This window comes from Struthio camelus, chromosome 7 (genome assembly GCF_040807025.1).
Source record: "Struthio camelus isolate bStrCam1 chromosome 7, bStrCam1.hap1, whole genome shotgun sequence".
NCBI classification, from domain to species: domain Eukaryota; kingdom Metazoa; phylum Chordata; class Aves; order Struthioniformes; family Struthionidae; genus Struthio; species Struthio camelus.
Genome location: NC_090948.1, coordinates 23,566,322 through 23,590,206, shown reverse-complemented (window position 1 = coordinate 23,590,206; position 23,885 = coordinate 23,566,322). Strand labels below are relative to the sequence as shown.

The 23,885-nt window shown below is 58.5% G+C and overlaps 1 protein-coding gene across 1 annotated transcript in view; it reads right to left on the bottom strand.

Moving 5' to 3' along the window:
- PSD (pleckstrin and Sec7 domain containing) overlaps positions 1 to 23,885 on the bottom strand; it is a 44,175-nt gene that overhangs the window by 8,602 nt on the left and 11,688 nt on the right. Inside the window, exons 6-10 of the mRNA XM_068950315.1 lie at positions 13,323 to 13,523; positions 12,700 to 12,780; positions 12,046 to 12,158; positions 11,138 to 11,196; positions 10,460 to 10,549 (exon numbers count right to left, since the gene is read on the bottom strand). Coding sequence (XP_068806416.1) covers positions 10,460 to 10,549; positions 11,138 to 11,196; positions 12,046 to 12,158; positions 12,700 to 12,780; positions 13,323 to 13,523 — 544 coding nt within the window. The remainder of the gene's footprint in view (positions 1 to 10,459; positions 10,550 to 11,137; positions 11,197 to 12,045; positions 12,159 to 12,699; positions 12,781 to 13,322; positions 13,524 to 23,885) is intronic.

Below are 23,885 nucleotides of genomic sequence, written 5' to 3'. Positions count from 1 at the left end.
GTCAGTGAAATGCTGGCTCAACATCAATTTGTTTTTCAGAAGAGGAAAGGGGTCTTCCCTATCTGCAGATGAAGAACGGGGTTCAGTTGCCTGCTGAAAAGACATAAGACTCATGAAAAGTGTACAGCCTCAGCAGCTGAGAGGAGATGAGACCTGGGCCCTGCTTATGCAGCCCTGGCACCTGAGGACCGCGAGGCTGAGGTTTGGGAAGGAGGGACTTGCTGGCACTTTGGCAGCAAGGCAGCCAGAGGAGCACAGGTTGCAGAGACATCTACAGAGCAGCCTGGGAAAAAAAGAAACCAAAGTGCTGCAGAATTTAACCTGGTCATGGAAAAGGAGCAGAAGAGAGAAGCAGGCCTTTGAAAAATGCTGTATATGGTAAGGAATCATCATGGGTAACAGAAGGGAAGGGATCTTACTCACTGATGGGGGTTCAGCAGAGAGAGCCTACGAACCAACAGAAACAAAGAGACTAGAAAAATGGCACAGAGAGGTGGAGAATGAAAACACGGGAACTGCAGAAAAGCTCCTCTGAAAGAGCTGTGAATAATCATATGGGCCAGGGTGCTAGGTGGGCCCGGAGCAGCTGCTGGCAGAACGGTACACGCGCCTTGGATTCGACCTGGTTCAGTGACAATATACACAGAGGTCAGCTCTTTACGCCGAGGAACGGAGATATGAACTAGCTAAGCAGGGAGTTTGGAGGGCAGAGCGAGACGGGTAGAGAGCTGCGCGGCACTGGAGAGGAAGGAGGCCTCCTGGATCACAGCCCCGTGCCAGGCTCGTGGGATGGTTTCTGCTAAAACACAGAGTGGAAGAGCTGATGCCAGAAAACGCTCGAGGAGTAATTCTGAATGAAAGCGACGTCTGCACAGCGCCGGAGAACAGCCCAGCAGAGCAGAACACTATAAAAACCTGGGCTCTGGGACTGTCTATGAACACTTCAAAGGACAAAGTGCCTTACAGCTTCAAAAGGTTCGAGCAGCCCTGTCACAGGCACCGACAGCATCACACGAGCCTGCTGAGGGCAGAGGCTGGAAAATGCTGTCACCTCAGAAACAGGTCACCGGGAAGCGGGCTGGCCAGCGCTCCCTGAGGCTGGGGGACACAAGAGACAAACAGGAGGGCTGGCAGGGTTGGGGAGGCAATACAAAACTTTGCAACTACACTTAAATCCTGCCAAGGTTCTGCTTGGCCAAATGCCATTCTCAGCTGACAGCTGTGTGATGCCTTGTCTGAAACGAATCTGGTGGGCTCAGTCCAAGCTGAGAAGATGCACTGCAACCGCACACCCTGGCCCTGCTTTTCTGGTCCCTCAGCAGTACCACTGTCTGTCTGTCTACCAAACTCCAGGCTCTTTGGTGCAACAACTCTTTCTGACAGGGCAGACTAAACTGTCCGGGCTCCTGAATGCAAACTCACGACAGCTGCCTCGGTAGGGGCCAGAGACAACGGCCTCACAGCTCAGCTTACTCTCCAGGCCGTCTGTGCTCTCTGGACTTCCAAGGGGCCAAAAGGCTGTCACTCCTCGACATCTCTGAATTTGCAAGTGCTGCCCAAGAGAAAGCAGGGCAGAGGGCTGGCCCTGTGCCACCGAGGTTGATCCCAAGCGTAGGCTTTTTTGTCGTCACAGGCTGTGAGCTCACCGCTGCAGCACACAGGGCGAGGGAGCCAGCTCTGCCCTAGACATGAGCAGCACCCAAGAGACCTAGGAATATACTGTCCCAGTGGGATTTCTAACTGGATGAACAACCTCTTTCCTCCCTCCTGAAAGGGGGCTGACCACACCTCTCCAAGTCCTGCTCTGACAAGTGTTTCCAGGAGGGGTGGATGGGCTGCACCGGGCAAGAAGCGGCTCTGACACTCTGCCCCAGCCTTAGCACCACTATGCAGGTAAGTAGGGCCCAGAGAAGCTGCCTGGGGCAGATTCAGGGCTGCTTTGGGGAGCAGGGGCAGCAAGCGGTCTTGTATGTAGCTTTGGCACAGACAGGACTGAACTGAGGGCTGTAATGCTCCTCTGGGCTGGACATGCTGGGCTAGGGCAGTAATTTAGGCACCAAGCAGGGAGGGTTAACCCTTTCTGAGGTTCCTCTGGTAAAGACCGTGACTGTTACGGATGCATTACAGAGGCAACCAGTCCCTCTTCCAGGGCGCTGGTTCTTGTGCTTAGCAATGTAATATTCAGGTCCTAGAGCTGCAAGCTGCCCTGTGTGGGTCAAGATTCCTCTTCTTCCTGCAGCACTGAGGAAAGTCACAGCCATGCGACATTTTGCAAAAGAGACTTCACAGCTACAACGTACCCTCCCTGCAGATATTCTCCCTTTCTCCATGCCTGGCAGCATTTCAAAACAAGAGCTCAATGGCTGGTTTTCCTCAACTTTTCCTTAGCAAAAATTCTTTCTCTGCACCCAGCCACAAAGTCTTGCCCGGCCCTGAGACCACCAGGCCCTTCGGCTGTGACACTACGAACAGCACTGTGAGATCAGGGGCCTCCGTCAGAGCGAAGAGACCCTAGCCATACCCATGTCAGGCCCCTCACGCACCTTTGCAGCAACCCCGCTGCACCCTGCCGCCCATCTACCCCATACGACCCATGCTCAGGAACGGCTCGTCGCCTGGCACAGGCCAATCCTGTGCAGCTTGTGCCACCTTCTACTCTCCTCGCAGAGGTGTCGCAGGAGCAGAACGAGAAGCCCCCCATCCTTCCCCCCACCCCTCACTGCAACGGGGGCTCATGCATTAGCCCAGAGGAGAAGAGTGACTTGGGGACAGACTTTCTTCCCCTTCGGCGGGGCTGCTGTGGGGACAGCGTCTTGTGTGTCACCTTCAGCCCTGCTGCAGGCGGCAAGAGCAGGCGATGGGGAACAGCTGCACATCCCACCCTGCGCTTGAGACTTAGCGACCTCTTGAGCCATGCCACACTCTTAAAACGTTCCTTTCCCAACAAGCTGTCCACAGGCCCATCGCTCCCTGAGTCCCTTTATCCCTCCAGTGCAGTTCAACAGCACGGGAAGCAACAATCAAGCATCTCCCTTCCAAATGCATGTTTCCATCCGAGTGCGTCACAACTTAATGCTGCCCCCAGACCGTACTGCGCTATGACAGCATCGCAGCTTGTCATCGCTGCGATGTCCCCACCAGGCTGGTTTTGACCACGGTGGCAGCCCAGCCAGCCTGGGTGGTAGCCCTGCCTGCATCCGCCCAGCCTCCTGCCCTGCAACAGGGGGGCAGCGAGGACTCTTCTCACTGCTGAGCTGCAGGCAAGCACCCGACCGAAGTAGGAGATGCCCAAAGACACCGTTTTCACTTCTCCCCGCATACACGCGCCAGCGCAACTCCTCCAAAGCCGATGCCGACTTCCACCGAACAAGCTCTTGGCAGTAAAATGCCCTTTTTTGTCCCGAGAGGCACTCCTTCCTCTCCAGCTCTGCTCGGCTGGGAGCGGGGGGCTGCGGCGCTGCCCTCCTTGCTGCGTCGCAGACCTCCCCGCCGGCCCAGCTGACCCAGGCGGGCGCAGCCCCGGCCCGGGCGGGCACGGCTCAGCGCGGCGGCTCCCGGCCGGGAGCCGGCAGAGCCGGTCGCGGGGGCTCAGCCCGGCCCCAGGCCACGGCGCTGCCCCACGGCGAGCAGCGCGCCCCGGCGCGATGCCACGCGGGGCCCGCAGCGCCCGGGGGCCCCTGCCGGCGCCGAGCGGGCCGGGGGGGCGGCAGCGCCCCCGGGCAGGGGCTCCGCGGGGTGCGGCCGCCCGGCCCGCTGCGCGCCGTGTGCACGGCGCTGCGCAGCGCAGCCCCGCCGCCGCCCGGCGCCCGGCGCCCCCTTACCGGCTTCTTCTTGCGGCGGCTCTGGAGGCGGCTGACCACCAGGTCGGTGTAGAGCACCGGCTTGAGGGTGCGGGAGCGCTGGGGCCAGCCGTAGCAGAAGGTCTCCACGCCGCGGTAGTTCCGCCCGTAGCGCACCGAGCACATGGAGCGGGACCGCATGCGCCCCGCGCTGCTGTTGATGCTGTTCACGCCGATCATCCTGCCCGCGGCGGCGGCGGCGGCGGCGGCGGCAGCAGCAGCAGCTGGGGGAGCGCCCGGCCCTGCCCTATCTTGCCCGGCCCGGCCCCGGCCCCGGCCCCGGCCCCGGCCCCGGCCCCGGCCCCGGCCCCGGCCCCGGCCCGCTCCGCCGCCGCCGCCGCCTGTTGAAGCCGGGCCGGGCCGGGCAGGGCTCGGCGGCGGCTGCCGCGGGAGGCGGCGCGCGGCCCCCGCCCCGCCCGCCCGCAGCCAATGGCGGCCCGCGGCGGCGGCGGCGGCGGGACCCGGCCCGGCCCGGCCCGGCGCGGGGGGCGGCCCCGGCCCCGGCCCCGGCCCCCGAGGCGCGGCGGGGGGCGCCCGCGCCCAGCACCGCCGGCCCCCGGGCAGCCCGGCGCGGGGAGCCCTTGGGCTGCCGCCGCCGCCGCCGCCGCCGGCCTTTCCCCGCGCCGCTCCTGCCCCGCAGGAGCCACAACGTGGCCGCGGGGCTCCGGGTGTCGAGCTGCTCCTCCGTGGCCCCGGCGGCCTCTGCTGCGTGGCCGAGCGGAGGTCTGAGCCGAGCTGTCCCCGCCGCCCCCATCGCGGTGTTCACCTGCTGGAGCGAGAGCGCTGCCCAGGGCTGCGGCTGAGGGCAGGCTGGCACGAGCGGTCGTTACGGCGAGCGGCAGGCAGTGTCACACCTTCCCGGTGGTCCTCGGCCCTGACACCGCACGCTTGTCCTGCCCCTGTTCCTACCCTCCTGTTCACCGATGCCTCCGGGTGGGGGGCAGCAGGAGAGCCGGTGGCGAGACCTTGGGGACCTCGCGAGCTCCAGCCCGGGGCTGGCAGCCAGAGACACTGGGCAGCGGTGCCCTGGGACCAGGGCGTACCTGCGCCCACTGGAGAGCTACATCCGTGCTGGGTCACAGCAGGCCTCCCCCAGGGACGTTCAGCAGAGGGTCCCAAAACACTGGCCGGTCCGATCCTCCCTACTGGGACAGTCATCCCCTTGCTGGCGAGGCTCTGAGACTTTCCATTGCCACCAGGCGGGCGGCCTCCGCGGTGCTGAGCAGCCTGCATCTGGGGCAGCAGGGCTGCAGCGAGCCCAGCGCGGACCCTGCCCGCTGCGCACGTGCCGCGGGGAGCAGCTGGGTCTGCCCCAGCGTGGCGGGGGGCAGGCGGCGCCGCCGGCCCTGCACCAGCCGGGCGGGCTTCAGGGCAGCTGCTGGAGCCCGGCTGGGCTGTGAGAACTGGAGACCTCCAAAGAGCCGAGAGGGGTGGGAGACTTGGGTCTGGCAGAGATGGCAGAGAGCCTCCCTCTTCGATGCCCGTCCCATGCTTCGCCCTCCTGCCTGTCCCTTCTCTGGGGTCAGGACAGGAGAAGGGGAAATGTGTAGCTAGAGCTGCCCGGCTGGTTAAGGGTGGGACATAGATGCTGTGGACAGGTGCTCCCGAAGAACCGGCAGGCTAGGCATCCTTGGAGGAAGCAGGAGGATCAATGTTTAATCTATTTAGGCTTGACTGAGCAGGAGATGTGGCCAGTGAGGAAGGGGAAATTTTCCACTGCATCGTAATCACTTGGCATCGCCATTGCTGAACAACGCTTGCGAGGGAGGGGGCCTGGGCACCTGGCTGCGCGCATCGGGCACGTTGGGCCAGGACGAGCAGGCTGCTCCCGAGGCCCGCGGGCCCCGGGGGGAGCCACGAGAGACAGAGGGGCAAGGCTGGGTGTCGCTCCTGGGGAGAAACCTTGGCTGAAGAGCACAGGCGAAAGAGCATCCTGGGGGATTAGACCGAGCAAGCGTTCCTGTGATTATAGCTCAGAGGTGGGAGACGGGGCTTTCTTCCCACATCTGCTAATCACTTACCCAGCACTCTGAGCGTTTGATCTCTGCAGTTGTGCCTCCAAGCGGTACAGTGGGGGCCGGTCCCACCTTCCTCCCCCAGGGGATCTGACTGCATTGTGAGGTTTATTTCATTAACTCTGTGAAATGCTCCAGGCTCCTTGGCTGGAAGGTAGCACAGATTCGGCTCATTCCTGCAATTGCTAGGCAGTGCTGGGGAGAAATGGGGTCTGGTTTGGCCCTACTGTGTTGCTGAAGACCCACCAGCAAAGGACAAGGTTAAGCTGTAAGGGTAAGGAAGATAGGGAAGATACAAGGCTCAGCAAATTGATCAATCACGTAAAGGTCAAATCCACATTTGGAATATAACATACCGCTAGTAACTGTCAGTAAAATCCCAGGAGAAAAATCTCTGGGCTAAAGGGGAGAGCAAAAGCTAACCCAGGCTAACCAAAATATCACCAGCTCTAGCTCTTCCAGCTTTGCCTCTCTCCTTGCGGGTCGGGCAGGTGTGTTCATGCAGGTACAGGAGTTAAAATCCAGGCCTACAGATGTGGGCATCCTGCAGCGCTGCCATACGCAGCTCTGTATGTCCCGGGCACGGCTCCCTACCCCGCTGGAGAGCCCAGCCGGGGACAGGCCTCATCCTTGAGCAGAGCGCTGGGCAGCCCTGCCTGCGGAGGGCGATCCTCCAGGGGATGATGCTTCAGCGCTAGTGAAAATGGTTTCCAGGCCCAATATCTGATCGCCGGAAAGGCATCGCTGCATTGCGCCAGCAGCTGTGCCATGCAGGGGCACAGCGAGGACCGGGCCACGAGGGGGACGTGGTGCTCCACTCTGAAAGCACAGCGTTTTGTTTTTTTCTGCATAAAACTGTGACTGTTTACATGTATTATCTAGGCGCAGATAAAGTTCTTGTCTGCCTCAAGCTACCACCCGCTCTCAGGCGTTGTGCTGCATTTGTCCTGGGACTCCCTGCACTTGGAGCCGAGGGGAGCGCGCAGGGCCCCCGCGCGTCGCCCATCCTGACCCCGTCCCCGGGGCCAGGGGAACAGCTGGCCTGGTGTCCCTCGCAGCCACCTTGCGCTCCCCTGCTGGCCCTGCCTGGCTCCTCCCCAGCCCCGGCTGTGAGCACTCTGGGGCAGCGGCCGCCTCGAGCCCTCCAGCTCTGATGCCTGTGGGTTGCCAGCCTGCGCCAGCTCCCTGGGCAGGCCTGGGAAGAGCCCCCAGCACCCTTCTTCTGCCCTGCTGGGGCTGCCCATGGCCCACCCCTGAGCTTCGGGAAGCTCCTCTGGAGCCTGCCAGCACATCCCCTCCCCTGCAGCCCTCAGCACGTGCTCCTGGAGCGCTAAAATTAGCTAGCCAGCTGTGTGGCACGCTTGCACAGGAGCCTCGGTCCCCAGGCACAGCCTGCAATCCAGGCTTGTCAAGGAGGCAACACCCTACATAGGGTAACTGGGCTAGAGCGGGCCACAGCAGGGATGGGAGCAGGAGAGGCTTTCCCCATCTCTCTGCTGGGAGAGCCTGCAAGGAAACCAGCGCACTAGGTAGCCTAAAGCCTGCGGCAAGGATCAGGGGTCTCCTCCTGCTGAGCCCGGCAAAGGCTGCCGGGGTGCGGCAAGTCCCCCGGCCCTGCTGCCCCTTCGCGCTCCCTTCCTTGCCGCTTCCCTCTCCAGCACCGGCCGACAGCACTTCACACCATGCGCCTGCCCTGCGCCCCTGCCCTCCCTCGTGTGCCCAGGGGCTCCCTGGAGGGCACTGGCGCTTGGGGCAGAGGAGCGCGATGGAGGAGCCGCAGCCTGCCCCCTGCGCCGTTCCTCTGAGATGCCTTTTGCTCCCACTCCCCTGCACAGCTCTGATACAGAGGCGGCAGAAAAGCAACTGTGGGAAGCACTGCAGCTGCGGAGGGAACAGTCCATTTTTAGCAGAGCAGCCTTCCCGCTGCTGGGTTCCCCGCAGAGCTGTGCAGGGATGCGCTTGCTCCTCATCTGGCGCAGCTCTGCGGCCTTCCCCCGGCCCCTGGCCCGGAGCAACGCTGCCTTACACCACGCAAACATCTTGGCCCCTGTCTTCAACAGAAAGCCTAACTCTCCAGCACTCACTTGCTGCCCTATTTCACACTGGTTGAGATCTGATAAGATAATTTGAACATTGCCCGTTTAAATTGCCAGTACTTTTGGGGGTGGAAATTTGAGCCATGAGCTAGGTCCCATACAGAAGTGAAGAGCACAAGGGTGCCACAGCATCTGAAATGCATGAACCCTACTGTAGGACTTCGCAAGCATCAGAGGTGACATATTGAGGAGCCTGTATGTTTTGGATGCTCCAGGCCTAAGCAGCACTGGAGGGCAGAGGTTCAGGGTCCTCATTTTGGGTGTTTCTATTCAACTTTGGGTGCCTAAAGCCTTTTCTGGAGCTAGGTTTAAAATTAGGTAAGAATTTTTTCTGAGTAACTCCTTTTGCTGGAGAAGCGTGGGCTGAGAGGGAGGACAGCCCTATTGAGAGCTGCTGGTAACCCTTTACTGATGGGACAAGCCACAGAGCCAGGAATAGGCCCACAAAGGCCTGAAAACAGAGCCAGCTTTTCACCCTGCATCACGTTTTTTTATTAACCCCCACTAGCGGTTCTGGCACCTACTGGAAGCCTATTTTCCACTTCACGAGTGTTTTCCAATTGTGGCACTTCACAGACATGAATGATTTCTGCCCTGCAGGTCCCATGGGAACTAATACTATTCCCAGGGCCCAAAATGGAGAAATGAAGGCCTAGAAATAGCAAGCACCTGGCCCCAGGTGCACCCTCGATTAGACCCCAGCGCTGGGCAGGGAAGCCGTTTCCCAGGCTTGCGTGTTAGCCTCAAGGTCAGGCTGTCCCCACTGGCACCCGCGGGACTGCCGCCTTGCAGCAGCCAGAGCCCACGTTACAGCCAGCGAACGATTTTTCTCACAGGCACGCACTAGCTGAAGCGCTCTGCTCCCACACTAGTTGTGACGGTCGGGGAAAAAAAGAGCCACGACAGAAAAATGCAATCAGGTCAAGGCTCGGTGTGCTCAGGCAGCGCCACCTCCATGACGAACACCACCTCAGGGAGCTGAGCCCTGCCGGGCCACCCAGGGCCTCCCGTGGCTGCTGCTCCAGCGGGCATGAGCGGCGTGTGCGTGCATCAGTTTGGAGACGCAGCAGCCATTGCGTGGCAGTGCCCCCATGGCCACGTCCAGCCAGGCCCTGCAGCAGAGCCAGGCACCGGCCAACAAGGGCCGGGGTGGCCAGGGGCCGTGGCTCAAGGGCAAGGCAGCGGAGCAGTGGGGAGGGAGAGGCTTCCTTCCCTGCTTCCTTCCCTGCGTGACTCACCCAGGAAGGAGCCAGCTCACACTGTCATCACCAGCCCCCACCAGTGGCCTGGCACAGTCACCCACCAACGCGCTGCCCCCTTCCCACCTCTGACCAGCCTCCCAGGGGTGCTCCCGGGCCAACCTTGCTTGGTGGTTAATGCCATCCCCTTCCCTAGCCCGTTTGGAGGCAGTTCACCAGCTCCTGTGAATTTGGACACACGTCCTCCTGCAAAGCTTGACGGCGGGAACTGGGTCACATAGAGAGAAGATACAACCCCCCGCAAGTCACAGAAGTGCAGCTAATTCCCAGCTCCAGGGCATTAACCACTGGCCCTCCCTCCCCATTGCTACGCCTTGCCCGCCTCACCAGAAATGTTTCCTCTGCCACTGGACATGGCTTCCTCCCCTGGGCCTGACCTTGGCTTCAGGCCTCAGTGCTCCAAGGTCCTCCCCAGGGAGCTGGGAAGGGCTAACTGCTTTGGTGCCAATGCCATAAAGCTTCTGGCTGCAGCTGGGCAAACAAACCCCTAGCAAGCCGCCCCAGACATCCCCCTATTGCCCGCTGCGCAGCCTGTGCAAGAGCGGTGAGGGCAACCAGGATCCCAGCCTGGCGTCCTCCTGGGGAAACAGGGCAGTCCAGGTCCCCTCAGCAATGCACAAGGCTCCCAGCACTGTGTCCTTCCCTGCTGGGGCAGGTGGGTGAGCTGTCTTCTCCCTAGCTGCATTAGCGGTGTCCAGCCTGCCTCAGCTCTAGGCCTCCTGTGGGGCTAGTATGCCGTTCCTGGCTTTGCTAGCCACAGAGAGGCATTCTGGGACTCTGCGAGCCCTTTGCAGGATCTTGGCAGCAGTAACCACCCCAGCTTTATTAAACCCTCCTAGTTTGTTTACATCCACAAAATCAGCCCGGGCCAGAGCAGCCAGCTTTACCAAGTTATTCAACATGCAGTTTTCCTGCCTGTTGGACTCCCCTGTGTGCACATGAAGCTTTCATCAAGTGTGTGAAACGCTTTCAAAACCTTGAGAATGCTTGGCTGGGCAACTACTGCCTGGGAATGGCAACGGCTTTGTTCCACCTTAAAGGACAACAATCTCCCACAGAAGCAAAGCCCAGCTCCAAAGAAAGCTGTGAGCCAAGGGAACATTATTACTCCTGCCTCAGCTCCAGCAGCTTGAGCAAGCATGAGGATGGACATGTTCATTGCATCCCATACAGCCACCCATGTGACCCCACCGAAAACTCCTGTCATTGTTCCTGCTGCTCGGATGACCAGGGAGAGCAACTGAATTTACCTTGAGCAGCTCCTTGGGGAAGTCACTGCCTCCATTGAGCCCCTCCAAGTTGCCAATGAAGTCGGAGCAAGACATTCTCTTCCCGATGTTCTGGGGGAGCGGGGGAAGAGAAATGGGGGGGGTTACCTTTAGGCCAGGTGGCCAATGCTGGCCAGAGAAGGTTCCCACAGCCCAGGAACATGCCCATTCTCTGGTGCAGGGTGAGTGGCCAGCCAGGTCTCAGGGAGATGGAGGTGTGGGGGGGGGGGGGAAGCCTCCTGCTTTGCTTAAACCCCAGGAGTTTTAAAAACCCTCCTTTTCCAAAGTTCAGTGCTACCTTCCCTCCATGCCAGCCAGTTTCTGACTCCCATTCCTGCCCTCTCTTCCTTTCCCTGCCTGTTTCGTCTTATTTCCTCATCCCATCCCCAAATCTTCCAGCTCAGTGCATCTCCTCCATAGCCCCATTCTCTCCTTCACCAGCTCCCTCTCTCTCATTTGGGCTTTCTCCCCTTTCATCCACAGACACTTTAGGGTTGATCAGAGCCTTGTGGGTCCAGGGTGGACTCAACAGCCCCTGTGCCTCCTGCTCACGCAGCTCTATCCTTGGGAAGTCCTCCCTCTTTCCCTGAGACCTGCAGTTCGGACAGTGGGGATCAAAAGGGCAGGGGACAGACTGGCCTGACAGCAGTGGGAACTTACGTGTCCATGAAGATCTGTGTTGAGCAGCATCAGGGCACAGGTCAGTGTGTGGGCTCCGTCTGCAGCGCAAGCACAGGACAGGTGATCAGAGCCCCCGGGAATCGCCCTGCAGTTGGGGCTCAAGCCACTCAGGATGTCAGGTGTGATGGAGGGGCTTTGGGTGAGCCCAGGACGGTCCGGAGCCCATTCCTCCCACCCTGAGCACGCAGGGGCACACCACAGTCAGCACGGTGCTGGCACCACATAGGCAGGTAGATAGGAGGCCAATGAATTAAAGCTGACCCCAAAACTGGGCATATAAACTCCCTCCCAACCCAGCAGCCCCTTCAGCCAGGCAGTGATGCTGGAACTAATATTGCACAGCTCCTAGCACGGGCAAAGTGGCAACGACACAGCCCTCTTCCAGCCAGACAGCCAAAAACTCACCTGCCCACAGAGCCAAACCAGGGCAGATTTCAGCATGTGAACACATACAGGTGCAAAGATGTAAAACATTCAAGTGAAATAGTACAACCTGGCTGCTTCCCTGTGCCCCACTGAGTGCTGGGCACCTGAGTTCTCTCACCTGGCTGTTCCCTGAGGCATGGATCTGAAAGCTGGGTCTATGTGGTGAGGAGGGCCTTCTCTCGCCTCTGGTACTAATCTGCTCAAGGTCAGAATTAAGGTTGGATTGAGCCCTAATTGTGCATCTTCAGCCTGGAGCAGGTTTTAACAAAACTACCTTAAGTGCCTGTAGTTTGGGGGAAATGATGGCATCACTGTAACAGGGGCTTTTGCCTAAGGCATTAGTACATGCTCTCAGACTGCTCTCTAGTTTTAGTTCAGGCACCTTCACTGAGTTTATGAACACAATCATGTGTAGAAACACACAAACACACACACACACGTGCACACACAGAGTTTCTTACCCTCAGAAGAGATGGCATTGGGATTACACTCAAAATAACGCTGGGAAAAATGAGCCAGCACTCGCTCTCGCTCTTGCGTCTCTCCCATCAAGGCCAGCTCCTTTAGAAAGGACCTGAAGAAGCAGCAGCAGCAGCATTGGTTGCACATCCAGTCTTCCAGCAGCATCTCTAACCCACCCTGGGCAGAAGTGGAACTGCCCTTTCTGTCCCCTCCTGGAGACCCCATGTGTGACATGTGAAGTCCTGACTTCTCATATCCCTCCCAGCCAGCAGCAGGATTCCCCTCCAAGCCCACAGCACCATACACTGCTGCACATCACCCAGACTTACATCAGGCGCTAGGGACTACACTGGGGAACGAGGTCAGGTTGGCACTGGAAGGCTCTGGGCTCAAAGACTGGCAACTCAGTCTTAGGTGAACCTGACTTGCATGTGAGCCAAGACCAGGGATGCTCTTCCTCGGTTGTGTGGTGGGGAACGCACTTTGGGAAAGGAACCCTGCTGGTCAAGAGGCAAGGGGATCTCCAGGTGGGAGCAGTGGGGCCTGCTCCTGCAGATCTCTGTGTGGGTGAGGAGCTGCACAGGGCATGACCTGCTAGGACCCACTCAGGTTGCCATGGCACATGCACACAGGCATACACATACAGCTCTGACCTGAGAGCCTGGTCCAGACTCATCCCCGTGAACACGAAGAACTTCAGATATTCCCCTGCCACCATTTTGCTGAACTCATTGCTGAAAAAGAAAGGAGGGAGCGAGAGTGGGATTGACCAGACTGTGGGGACAGCAATGTCCCTACAGGATGATGGTAGGGAGGGATGGAGTGGGTTTCAGTAGGCTAGGTACCCCCCAGGAGACATGAAGGCAGGGGTGTGGGAAGTGCACTGTGAACAGGCGCACCACACAGTTCCACAAAACTCAGAGGAATCACCCACAGATCCAATGGGATCATTCAGCATGTAAGAGAAACCGGAGAAGACAGAGTTGTAAGGGCCCAAGAAAGCTCACCTAGCCAGTCCCCTGTCACCTTATGGAAGGTGTCCCCACCAAGATGCAATCATGGTAGAGGCTACAAAAGATGTGGATGTCTCTTAGGTGTTAAGACCTACAGAGGGAACACCTGGTACAGGTAGGCTGCTGTAGGGAGAGGGCTTTGGGGTCCCTCCAGCTATTCTTTGACAACCCACTGCCATGCAAGGGCAGCTGTGGGTACACCAGCGGTGCAGGCGGGTGGAATGACAGCCTTGCAGAGCAGGCCACTCCTTGCGAATACCCACACGTACTTCTTCCCCAAGTGGCGGGCCACATCTGCTTTTTTAAATCCATCCAGGTTGTAGAGCCTCTTGGCGAGGCGTTTGGCAGCCTCCAGGTCAGCCTTGTGCCCATTGGAGAGGGTGTCCGTGCTGCCCAGAGCAAGCTGCTCTATGCTGTCCATCTCCGAGTCTGAGTCAGAAACCAGCTGGCTCAGGGGGTGGTTGCTGCAATGGAAACAGACACTTCGCATTAGTCTGCCAACAGATCCTCTGCTCTTTCATCCTCACAAGAAATCCAGGCTCCTCACTCTGCTGGCACTCTGGCCAGCTACTCACTGCTGGGGTGCGTTATGAACACTATTGGTTAGAGATGCTCAGAGCTTGGGTCTAGGCCCTACGGGAAGGTTTGGAGATGTGGCTGGAAGAGAGAAGAGGCGACAAGACAGTTCTAGTGAATGACGACAGGACCAAGTGAGCTAAAGCCATTTCCAAATTGGATGCAGAGAGACAGGAACCCTTTGCCTGGACCCATCCTGTGAGCCCTTCCTTGCAACAGGTCTCTGGAACAAGAATGCTGACCACATTGAATTTCAGACGTGTACTATCTCACTTCTTGCCAGTAGCCTCATTCTCCCTTCCAGGCCTACATCCTACTGAGGAAAGGCTTGGTGGTTCCCTTCATGCCTGGCTGAGGATGTCAAACACTCTACCCAGTGGAGAAGACAAACGTCAGGACAAATACCCAGAGCACGGAGCATGATGGTCATCAAGATATATCTACTCTGGAGAATGGGAAACTCACCCACTACCTCCCAGCAGAGGCCCTGTCTAGAGAGGAAAAGCCTGCACGGGCTGAGCTGAGACCTCCTCTGGGGACAGATCATGGCCATCATGGGGCTTCTCGCTGCCATTAGCCAGAGCTTTTCTTCCCGAGCTTTCCAAAAGCTTCTCCAGGAGGTCCATCATCTTTGCCCCCTCACAAGTGAGGAGACCAAAGCAGCAGTGAGGTGACTAGCCCTGAGATGACCAGCCCAAGGTCATCCAGCATGCCAAGAGCAGATTCAGAAATTGAATCCACATCTTCTAAGCCCCAGGCCAGAGTCCGGTCCACAAACTATGCTTCCATCCTCTAAAACGGAGGCAACAAACAGCTGCTGGTCCCTCAGGTAACTGGTGAGGCTGGAAGGGGAGAGACTTATCTTCACAGCTCAGACTTCCTCTCTGCTGCATGCCAACCCTCTGTCCTGTGATGGACTCCAAAGGCCTTACAGAAATTGCCCCAAACTCCCCCACCCTGCAGCCATAAAATGTCTTGTGTGGGCTGAGGCTCTACCAAGCTCAGCTGTAGCAGAAACCTCCCTCCTCACCCCAAACGCCCGCTATTAGGCCCACTTCCAGCATCCTTGTTGCTGGAGGGCCAGGGTACACATTTCTGCAGCATCTGTGCCCCAGCCCCTTTTTTCCTGGCCCTCAGAGCTGCTGGCACCAACTACCACCTCAACCGCTCTGTGCTGGAAAATGCCACCACAGAGCACTTCACAGGTCTCCCCCGACTGCCCTGGAACTGCTGTGCTATTTCATCTCACCAGGTCTTCACAGGAAACGTTGTCCCTGCTCAGAGGCTGTAAGGGTGTTGCTGTTTGGCTATGGCAACAAGGCGGGATGCTCTGAACTACCTGCTTGCTCCCCCTGCAACTGTGGCCTGCAAGGTCTGGGCATCCTTCAGCTCCCTCTGCGTGCACATCTGTGAGGAGCACCCCGCCTGGCAGCCACCCACGTGCATCCCGTGCTGTCCTATACATCTGTACTCATTTTTAACCTGAACAGACTCCTGGTGCTGCTCTTTTGAGTGCAGTTTCTACTCAAGACAAGAATACTATAATTCCTTCCCTTAGCCTTTCCCATCCGCTAACTTCCAAGGACTTCACAGAGGGGAAAGCTGAGGCACAGAGAGGGCAGACTAAGGAAAACACCCCTGGCCTCCCACCCTGCAGCATAGTGTACCGTCTTCTTCAGGCTGCCCATCCGCTCTCACCCCACCTTGCCTTAAAAGGCCATGTTAGCTCGCTTGGCTGAGCCTCCGAAGCAGTCTGACTCAGCGGCACACAAGTTATCCCAACAAAAACCAAGCAGAATCTAATCAACAACGAACATTAAGCAACTTTGACCTCGCCCAAATTTTCTGGCAGATCTCGCAATGTTCCAGCCTGATTTATTTTTAAAAGTCTCTAATTGACTTTTAAGAGGCCTACTCTCCTGAGCCAATTACACAGTCCAGTCTCCTTGAGACTCCACTTCTTCCACTAAGGACGAAACCTCCTCGCTGCTCAGCGCTGGCCTCCCACGTGGCGTTTGCAGCTGGGGCGCAGCACGTCCCAGGAGAGCTCTACGTCACAGTGAAAGGCTGCCCTTTCTGTTTCGGGGGCTCTGGCTTGCCTCCTCCTACCTGCTCGGCATCCCCAGTGAGCTGGGACTGGGGGAAGCTGTTCTGACTCAGGTCCGTGGACCAGCAGACAAAAGTGGCTCCGACTCCCTGTGAGTCCCAGGGGAGATGCACTGGATGCGGACCAGAGCTGAGCTTGCCAGCGCTGGAAGGCGATTGCTGTGAGGTCTGGATGGGTGGCCAACAGGGAGATCTGGCTCCCACTTGGCTCCACACTTCCTGAGGGAGCCTGTCCCTGGCCTCATGCCACCTTCCTGGGAGCAGTCATGAGGACGGCCTTCGGGTCGGGTCTGCCTGGATCCCCCTCCTGGCCCCGGGCCAGCGTGCTCCAGAGGAGATTTTGGCCGTGCCTGGCAGGAGGCCTTCAGGGTCGCTGTCTGTACAAACAGCACACCCTGCCTTGTGGGCACCCCTCCAAACGCCGGGAAGACGTGGCTTAGTTTTGTGACATTGAAACCACTGTATAACACAGATCTGAGACTGCGGTGTGGCTCTGGGGTCAAGCGGCGGGAACAGCTCTCGTCCGCCTGCCTAAAATGTCTCCTCCTCCTGCCCAAATAGGACAGCTGTGTCCCAAGGTGCGGCTGGAGTGGGCCCCAGCACTTGCCATCCTCCAGGTGCCCCCAGGAGCGGTGGCTGGCAGGGCCAAAGCCGCACTGGGGAGCGCTTGACAGCGAAAGAGGGTGGTGCTGCCGGGCCAGCCCTGGGCACATACCTTGGCCATGCTTTGTCTCCCTGTGCGGATGTAACCGCTGTGCCCTCAGCCAAAGAACAGGGTTTACAGGCTATTTTTGCTTCCCAGGAACGCTGAGACGAATCCACCCAGCAATTGGCACTCACAGATCACGTTTTGTGGTGACTGTATTTTCTTTATAAGCTGGAGCCTGCTGCAATCACAGGGGCCCTGGGGGCCGTCCCCTTCCCAGCCTGGCAGCTCCAGGATTGCTCTGCCTGCCGCAGGCTGAGCTAGCAAACCCAAAGACACTTCTCCACTGCTCCCCTGTGGTCCAGCTGGACCTCCAGAGCAAGCAGCTGTGCTGTCACACTCTGAAGACCTCTTAACTCTTAGCCAATATCACTGAAAACTCCTGATATCCTTTTGGACCTTGCCTATCTTCTCCGAGAGGCCATGTGGCCCCACACAGCTGGTAACCGTAAGGTGCCTCCTGTGGCAGACGTAGAGCTCCAAGTGTCTCTCCATGACCTCTCTTCTCAAGCTGCGCTCTTCAGCTTTCCTCTCAAGTGCTGAGCACCCAGTCATGGGCCATCTACAAGGACTTCTCTGCCCTTCAACATCTGTAGCTCCTGCAGGTTCCCAACCTGCGTCTGCGATTCTTGCCTTGCCTCTTGAAATAGGTGCGCAGGGATCACAGCTTGCTTCTTAAAGTTGTTCTTCCAGCAGGGTCTGATGTCCCCTCCCTCACTAAGTCACCATTCTGATTTTGGCAATGCATAACCTTATACCTGGGATGGAGCGCTACCCTATACAAGTGAGCCCAGACTCCTAGCCATGCCAAGAAATTCATGTGTTTTCTTCTAATGCTCAAGCCACCATCATGATGTTAAATAAGGACCATCAGCCTTGAATAGTCTGGGAGCGCTCACATTCATGACACCTGTCTGTCACCTCTCAAAGTCCCATCTGGGGAAAAAAAAAAGAACAAAAAAGCAAGAGCCCAGTCCTCAAGCAAATGTGGAACAGAGCAAAGAGCAACTGAGGTGATGCTAATTTTCCTGCCAATGACCTAATGTGTTGGAGGATATATTTTTTTAAGTGTACTTTCTAAAGTGACATTCCAATTTGGCTTGAAGAACCACTGAGATAATATTTTTACATCAGAAATATTTTCAGCTGGAGAATTGGCCTGTACTTAAAGAAAAAAGATCAAATTTGGTGTTGTATGGCATCCTCAGTGCGTCTGAAATTAGTCATCTCAGAGCTGACCCAATGCCTGTTCAGCACTGCCCACCCGCCCCGCAACGGGGCTAGCCCCTGCACCCCGCCGCATCCTTGGGCGCTCCTGTGGCAGGCTCTGGCTCTACGGGCTGAAGGGCTCAGGCAGATGGCAAATAACCCACGTTTGCCACACTCGGGCTTGTCCATTAGAGATCCCACATCCCTAGGGCCGGCGACACCGGCAGTAAGTCTCAGGTGTCTCTTTAACACTGCCATGAGACCTAGCTCCGGCATTGCCCCCAGTGCGCCTAGCATGACCTGCTGCCATGGCATGGAGGCTCCTTCCTGACCCCTCCTGCTCCCACTCAGTGCAAGGACATGGCTGCGCTTGCACCTGGGGGCAGGCTGAGAGCCCAATGCCCAGCTCCCGCTGCCACCAGGCATGGGTATGCCTTTCCAGGCCCCAAAATGCTCCTCCTCGGGAGCCCACATTCCTCTGAGGGGCCCCAGGCAGTCCTCTTAGCCCCAAATCCTCCTGCTCTGGGATCAAACCCTCCTTTTCTGGGCCCGAACACAAAGAGGGGGGAACAGGCAGGAGTTCCCTCAAAGGCCATGTGCCATGCCAAGCACACCATCCCTCATCCACACTCTGTCTCCTACTTCAAGGGCAATCTCACCTCAGTTCCAAGACCTGCTGTGGGGAGTACTGGCCATGCCAGCTGCCCAGAGTCCACCAAAAGACCTGAGCACCTTCCCATGCTGGAATGGAGTGTATCACCACAAGACACTCTCCACCTTGCTTCCGTGAACCCAGGCTCATCCGGCATTACGTTCTCCCAGGGGCTGTCAGCAACCAGGAACAAATCTCTCCTGGACAAGAGGCAGCGATAAGCCACTAGCTCAGAAAAACCTGTCCAAGCGGGCTGACCTCCAGCTCCTCACTCCTAGCATAGATGTATTTGCAGGGTGGGGACCTTCCCTTCACAGTGCCCTACTCCCCAGGAGAGGGAAGAAGATACATCCCTGGGGACAGACTCAGCTGGATGGCAATGGGTTTCAGCTGGGGATGCTCTGCTGAGCTCCTGGGCTCTCCAGGTCCTGCATGATACACCTCCCAGTGAATCACCTGCTGCAAGAAATTCAAAAATCCCAACTGCAATCCAAGTGCCACTTGCTCACCAAGGCAGACCACAAGAGATTGTTTGCTTCCTGCACCAGGAAGGGCAGGGAGCCTGGTCCAAACCTGAGGGACATGTGCATGGGGCAGACCAGCACTTTGCCCTCTATTCCCAATGCCCCACATGCATGGCTAGACGCACGTTGCCTCAGCCAAGCGAGCCCAGCCTGCCTAATATCACTGCTAAGAATGTACCAGACCGGATCTTTGGCTGAGCTAAATAAATGCAGCTCCCTCCACTGGTCTCAGTGGAATGACTTTGATTTATGACAGCCAAGATGTGGGCTGGTTCGTTCCTAGCAGAACTGAAGTTAGGGCTGGGAGGACACTTGAAGGTCAGCCAGGCCAGCCTCCAACCACAGGCAGGACGGCCTTGCCTTCCTCACCCTGGCAGCTCTGTCCAAGCTGCTTCTCAAAACCCATCTGCAGAGGTTCCTCGCCTCCCCCAACATTATTGCTATGAGAGCCAGATAAGACCTAACTTTGGGCAACAGCACCCCTCTTCCATCCTGTTCCTCTGAACAGCAAACAGCAAACCTGTTCTGCCAGACCCTCCCCTGCAGCATGTCCCTCTTCAGAGGTGACTCCTTCAGAGGTGTCCTCTCTCCTGCCCCTGTCCCACCAGTCTCTCTCACAGGGGACAGCCCAGATTCTGCAGAGGACAGGGACCATCTCTGCAGGCGTCTGAGTCCTCCCTCAGAACAGTTTCTAGAGTCAACAGGCTCTGAGGGCCTTAAAATCAGGTTACTCACCAGTCAGGCGAAGGGTCGGCTTCTCCTTGAGAGATAGAGCTGTCATGGTATTAATCCAGGGAAACCTGGATGTCTCAGGCCTTTGGGCAAAGTCCAGCCAACAGGGTTTGAGCGGGACCCGCAGGGCCACAGGAGCAGAAATTGAAGCCAGATGCAAGAGGCCACTTCACACAGAAATCTCTGGCACTGACCTCAGGACGGAGCAGCTCTTCTGTGTCGGGACCTATGATCCAAACTGCAACCTCCCCGGTAGAGCTGGCTGGCGTGCACAGCGTGGTCCCAGGGCCGCCTGCCCCTGGCACCCGCCACGAGGAACACGGCTCTCCCCAGAGCCCCGTGGCTCTTGGCTACGTCCTCATGGGCAATCAGAGCCTGCACTGCTCCGCCGTGCCCCCGAGCCGCTGCCTGACCCCAGCCCGGAGGCCAGCCCAGCATCACCCTGGTGCCGCACGCAGGCCAAGAAGGCAGCTCCGTGCGGCACCCGCAGCCTGCACGCAGGGGCGGCTGCGAGCCGGGGACGGCCAGCCCGCAGCACGGGACACCACCGAGCCTCCCGGCCCTTAGCACTGCCCTCCGAGGGGAGACCGGCTCTCCGGCGCTGCAGGGACCCTACCCAGCGCTAGCACGCGCGGCTGACATCCTCGGGCCTCCGCCTCCTCCCCTTCGCTCTCCATGCCGCCGGGCTCCCAGCCCTGGCCGCTCGGCCCCTCCGCTCCTGCCCTGCCTAGGCCCCGCAGCTCCGGCCCCTTCCCATCGTCTCCCATGCAGCATCCGCGCCTGCCTGGCTCCCCTTCCTCCCTCCCTCCTCATCCTGCGTGTGGCTGTCTCTGCCTGTCTCTCACTGAAGCTCCCCCTCCTCCTCGGCTTCGCGCTCGGCAAGGGGAGGTGGGGACTAGGGCCATGGATTTTGCTCTGCGAGGGGCTCGCTCTCCCCAGGAGCCACCTTGCTCTCCGGGCACGTGAGCCAGCTGCCTGAGCCCCGGGTGGGTGGGTGCCCCAGCCTTTTCCCGTGCCTGCTGCATGTGCCAGGACCGCTCCCGCTACACGCGTGTGCAGCACAACGTGGAGCACTTCCAGCTCGCTGGTGTGCATGTGTCTGCCCGTCTGTGACCGAGTACGTGTCTGCATGCGTGTGGGGCTCCACGTGTGCACGCGTGTCCCTGGCGGTGCCTCACCCTCCTCTGCCCTTGCCAGTTCCTCCCCCTCTGCAAGTATCCGAGCGTGCCCCGCTCTGTATGCATCTTGTGCATGCATATGGCACGTGCCTGGGGCGACAGCCCAAACCACTCACCCTTGCTCCTCACGAGTCCTATTTGCCACCCCTGACCTTGCCACCTCGGCTGGTATCGGCTCCTGCTGCCCTTCACGCCTTGACCTGGGAATGGCAAATTCCAGCCGGACCCGAGCTGCACGCGGCCATCTGCCTGTTCCACCCACTGTCCCTCCCTTCCCTGTTTCCATCCTGCGCTTGTCACCCTGCTTCCCCCATGCAGCCCTCCACCCTCCCGCATCCCACCCCTGCCTTCTGCCCCACGGCCCTCGAGCTGCCCCACAGCCTCTCGCAGCTGGGGTGCCAGGCACGGCACGGTGCTCAGTGCACCATCACACCAGTTTGCCCAGTGACAGCCAGGCACCTCACCGTTCAGGTCATTTGATACTAGTTGAGAAACCTGCATGGGCCCCGGGCGGGGGGGGGGGGCACCAGCTCACTGGCTGCTGCAGTAACAAAAGGGACCTTATAAAGAAACACAGCACAGCATGTTGGCACAGCCCCGTTGCTCCAGCACGCGCGCCAGCAGCTGCGATCTGGCATGGAAAAAGGCTTTACTCCCGGCACATCCTCCACCTGGGGTGGCTGCCAGCCCTAGGAGCTCCCTGCTCTTCCCACACAGCTGTAGCTCCAGGGCCGATTTCTCCCTCTAGCGAGGCTCCAGACATGCTGCCCATCACCACGGTATCTGAGCCAGGGACTCCGCAACCCGCTTTGCCGGCTAGTTCTCCTGCCTGCCCTTCTTTCCATCCCACCTCAGGCGATGCCCCCAATTCTGCCGGTCCCTGCAGAGCCTGCCTAGCTTGCCTCCTGCAGCGATGTCATGTGGGGCAATTAATATTCCCTCTCTCCGCCTCTCTGTAGCAGTGATAAATGCTCCTCAGGGTTGGTCATGCCTGCAGCGGGGACAAGGTGGGCTCTGGAGGAGCGGGATAGGAGCCGGGCAGGCAAGGGAAGCAGAGCAGATGGATTTTAGGGGGGCTTGCACCCCAAGGGAGACACACTTTGCCATTTATGTCTCTTTGGACCAGTGCCCCGAGATGTGCAGCGCCGGTGGCAGGGCAGGGGGCGGGGAGGGGCGCCAGCCCTGGCCTGCCTATGTATGGTGTTGCGGCAGCAAGGCTGCGCTCGCCGCCTCGCCCACAGCTGGCGGCGCTGCAAAGCCCTGGGATTTGGATCTCTAATTGCAAAATTCTGGCTGTCACCACCAGAGCGATCTTCCTGCGGTCATCACGACTGCCCACCTCTCCATCTCGCCAGCACAACACGAGCCCCTGGCAAGCCCTGCCAGCCCAGAGAGACCCTGCGTGTGTCACTCCCCCCGCTCCCTGCGCAGCCTACCTTCTGCTCCCCGCTGACACGCTCGCTCTGTGGGTCACCGTCATTGCTTTGGGGACAAACTGCTTTAATGCAGCCCTCGGCCCAGTGAGAGCCAGGGACCTGCACACCTTCCCCTCCCACCCCAACAAACCTGTGGCGTACCCCCAAAACAAGGTCCAGACACTCATGGAGCTGCTGTGCCACTCTGGAGGTCCCACTGAGCACTGTCCCGCTACAGGGGAGCAGGGGGTCCCATGGTGGCGTCATCAGGGTGTCCCAGTGTGGTGTATCCCAGTATAGGGTTTCCTACCGTGGGCTAGCTGCCAGCGGGGCCCACAGCAGAGCCCTTCCCATTACTAGGGGGTTAGATAGCCTCCAAAAAAGTGGCTCCAAAGGGGGGGAGTGCGGGAAGGCCTGTTCCTGGGATACACAGGGCTCAGGTGCGAGCCAGGCTCTCCTCAAGCTCAGGGATGAAGGCATTGATGTGGCCCTCTCTGCTTCTCACCCAGCTTCTAGCTGGAAGTCTCAATGTCTTGCTATTCAGCCAGCATTAACTCCCCCAAGGACACCAGAGGCATCCCAATGCCAGGGGAACGTTTGCTATGTTTTCACTTAGGCAAATCTCTTATGCACAAGGTCAAGATAAAAGCATGGGCTCAGAATGTCATGTGCTGAGGGATACCAAAGCCTTGGTCTGAGCCTTGCGGATGTGTGAACCAAGGTTATCTCACCATGGCAGACAGTGAGAACACCACAGCTCCAAGCTGCTACCAAATCCACCCACTAGCAACATAAGAGGTTATCTACGACTTTGCGGCTTCTACCACTAACAGAAATGGAAAGTTACGGGCTGCAGAGCAATTACATCCAACCTGGACTCCAATCCATTGCCAATCAATACAGAAAGTAATGCTAAATGCTTCAGCAGTACAAGCGGGACAGGCAGCTGACAGCACACATGGGTCTAGGCCTGCTCGTGTTAGCCACCAATAACCCCTCACACCAAAGCCCTGTAACCTGAGAACGCACCCCTGCCTACCCTGATGGGTGGTGTAAAACTGCAGCCTCCACCGCAGGGCTCCCCCAGGGAGGGCTCCCCCAGCCCTTGTGAGGGACTCTCCTGCAACAGCCTCCTGGTCCCAGAGGGAACAGGGAGAAGCCAGTGGTAGCCAACATCTAACATGCAGTGTCAGTTAGCAAACTGCGCCTTGCACTGGGCTGTGGCTTGGGGGCAGTGGATGGGGTTTATACATCTGCGCCCATGGCACTATCTGTACCACTTGTAACACGTAGCCAACTTTGAATCCCCCACTCTGGCCACACTGGCACAGGTGATCTGCATCGCAGAGGCTTCAGAAGTTCCTACTCTCCTTTCCCCAGCTCTTTCTATTAAGACTAATTAACAGGAGCATCACAAGGATATTTACAGCTTGAACTGGGAGCAACTCTGCTGGGCTCCCGCTCATGGGCAACCCTTTGAAGAACCAGCCTTGACACTTCTTCCTCAAACTGCTTGGCAAGTTTTAGGTTCCTGTGCAGCTTCACTCTGAGTCTAGAGAGCTGGTTAGCATCAGTGATGGGAAAGAAGACACTTCTTCCACCTCTGCCTTGCCAGAAAGCACTGCCTCCCTCCTCCCAAAAGACTAGAGACATCTCCTACCTTTAGGCTGGTTTGGTACATGGAGCAACGGAAGGACCTGTCCTCCAGACAGCAGGCTGTCTCAGCAC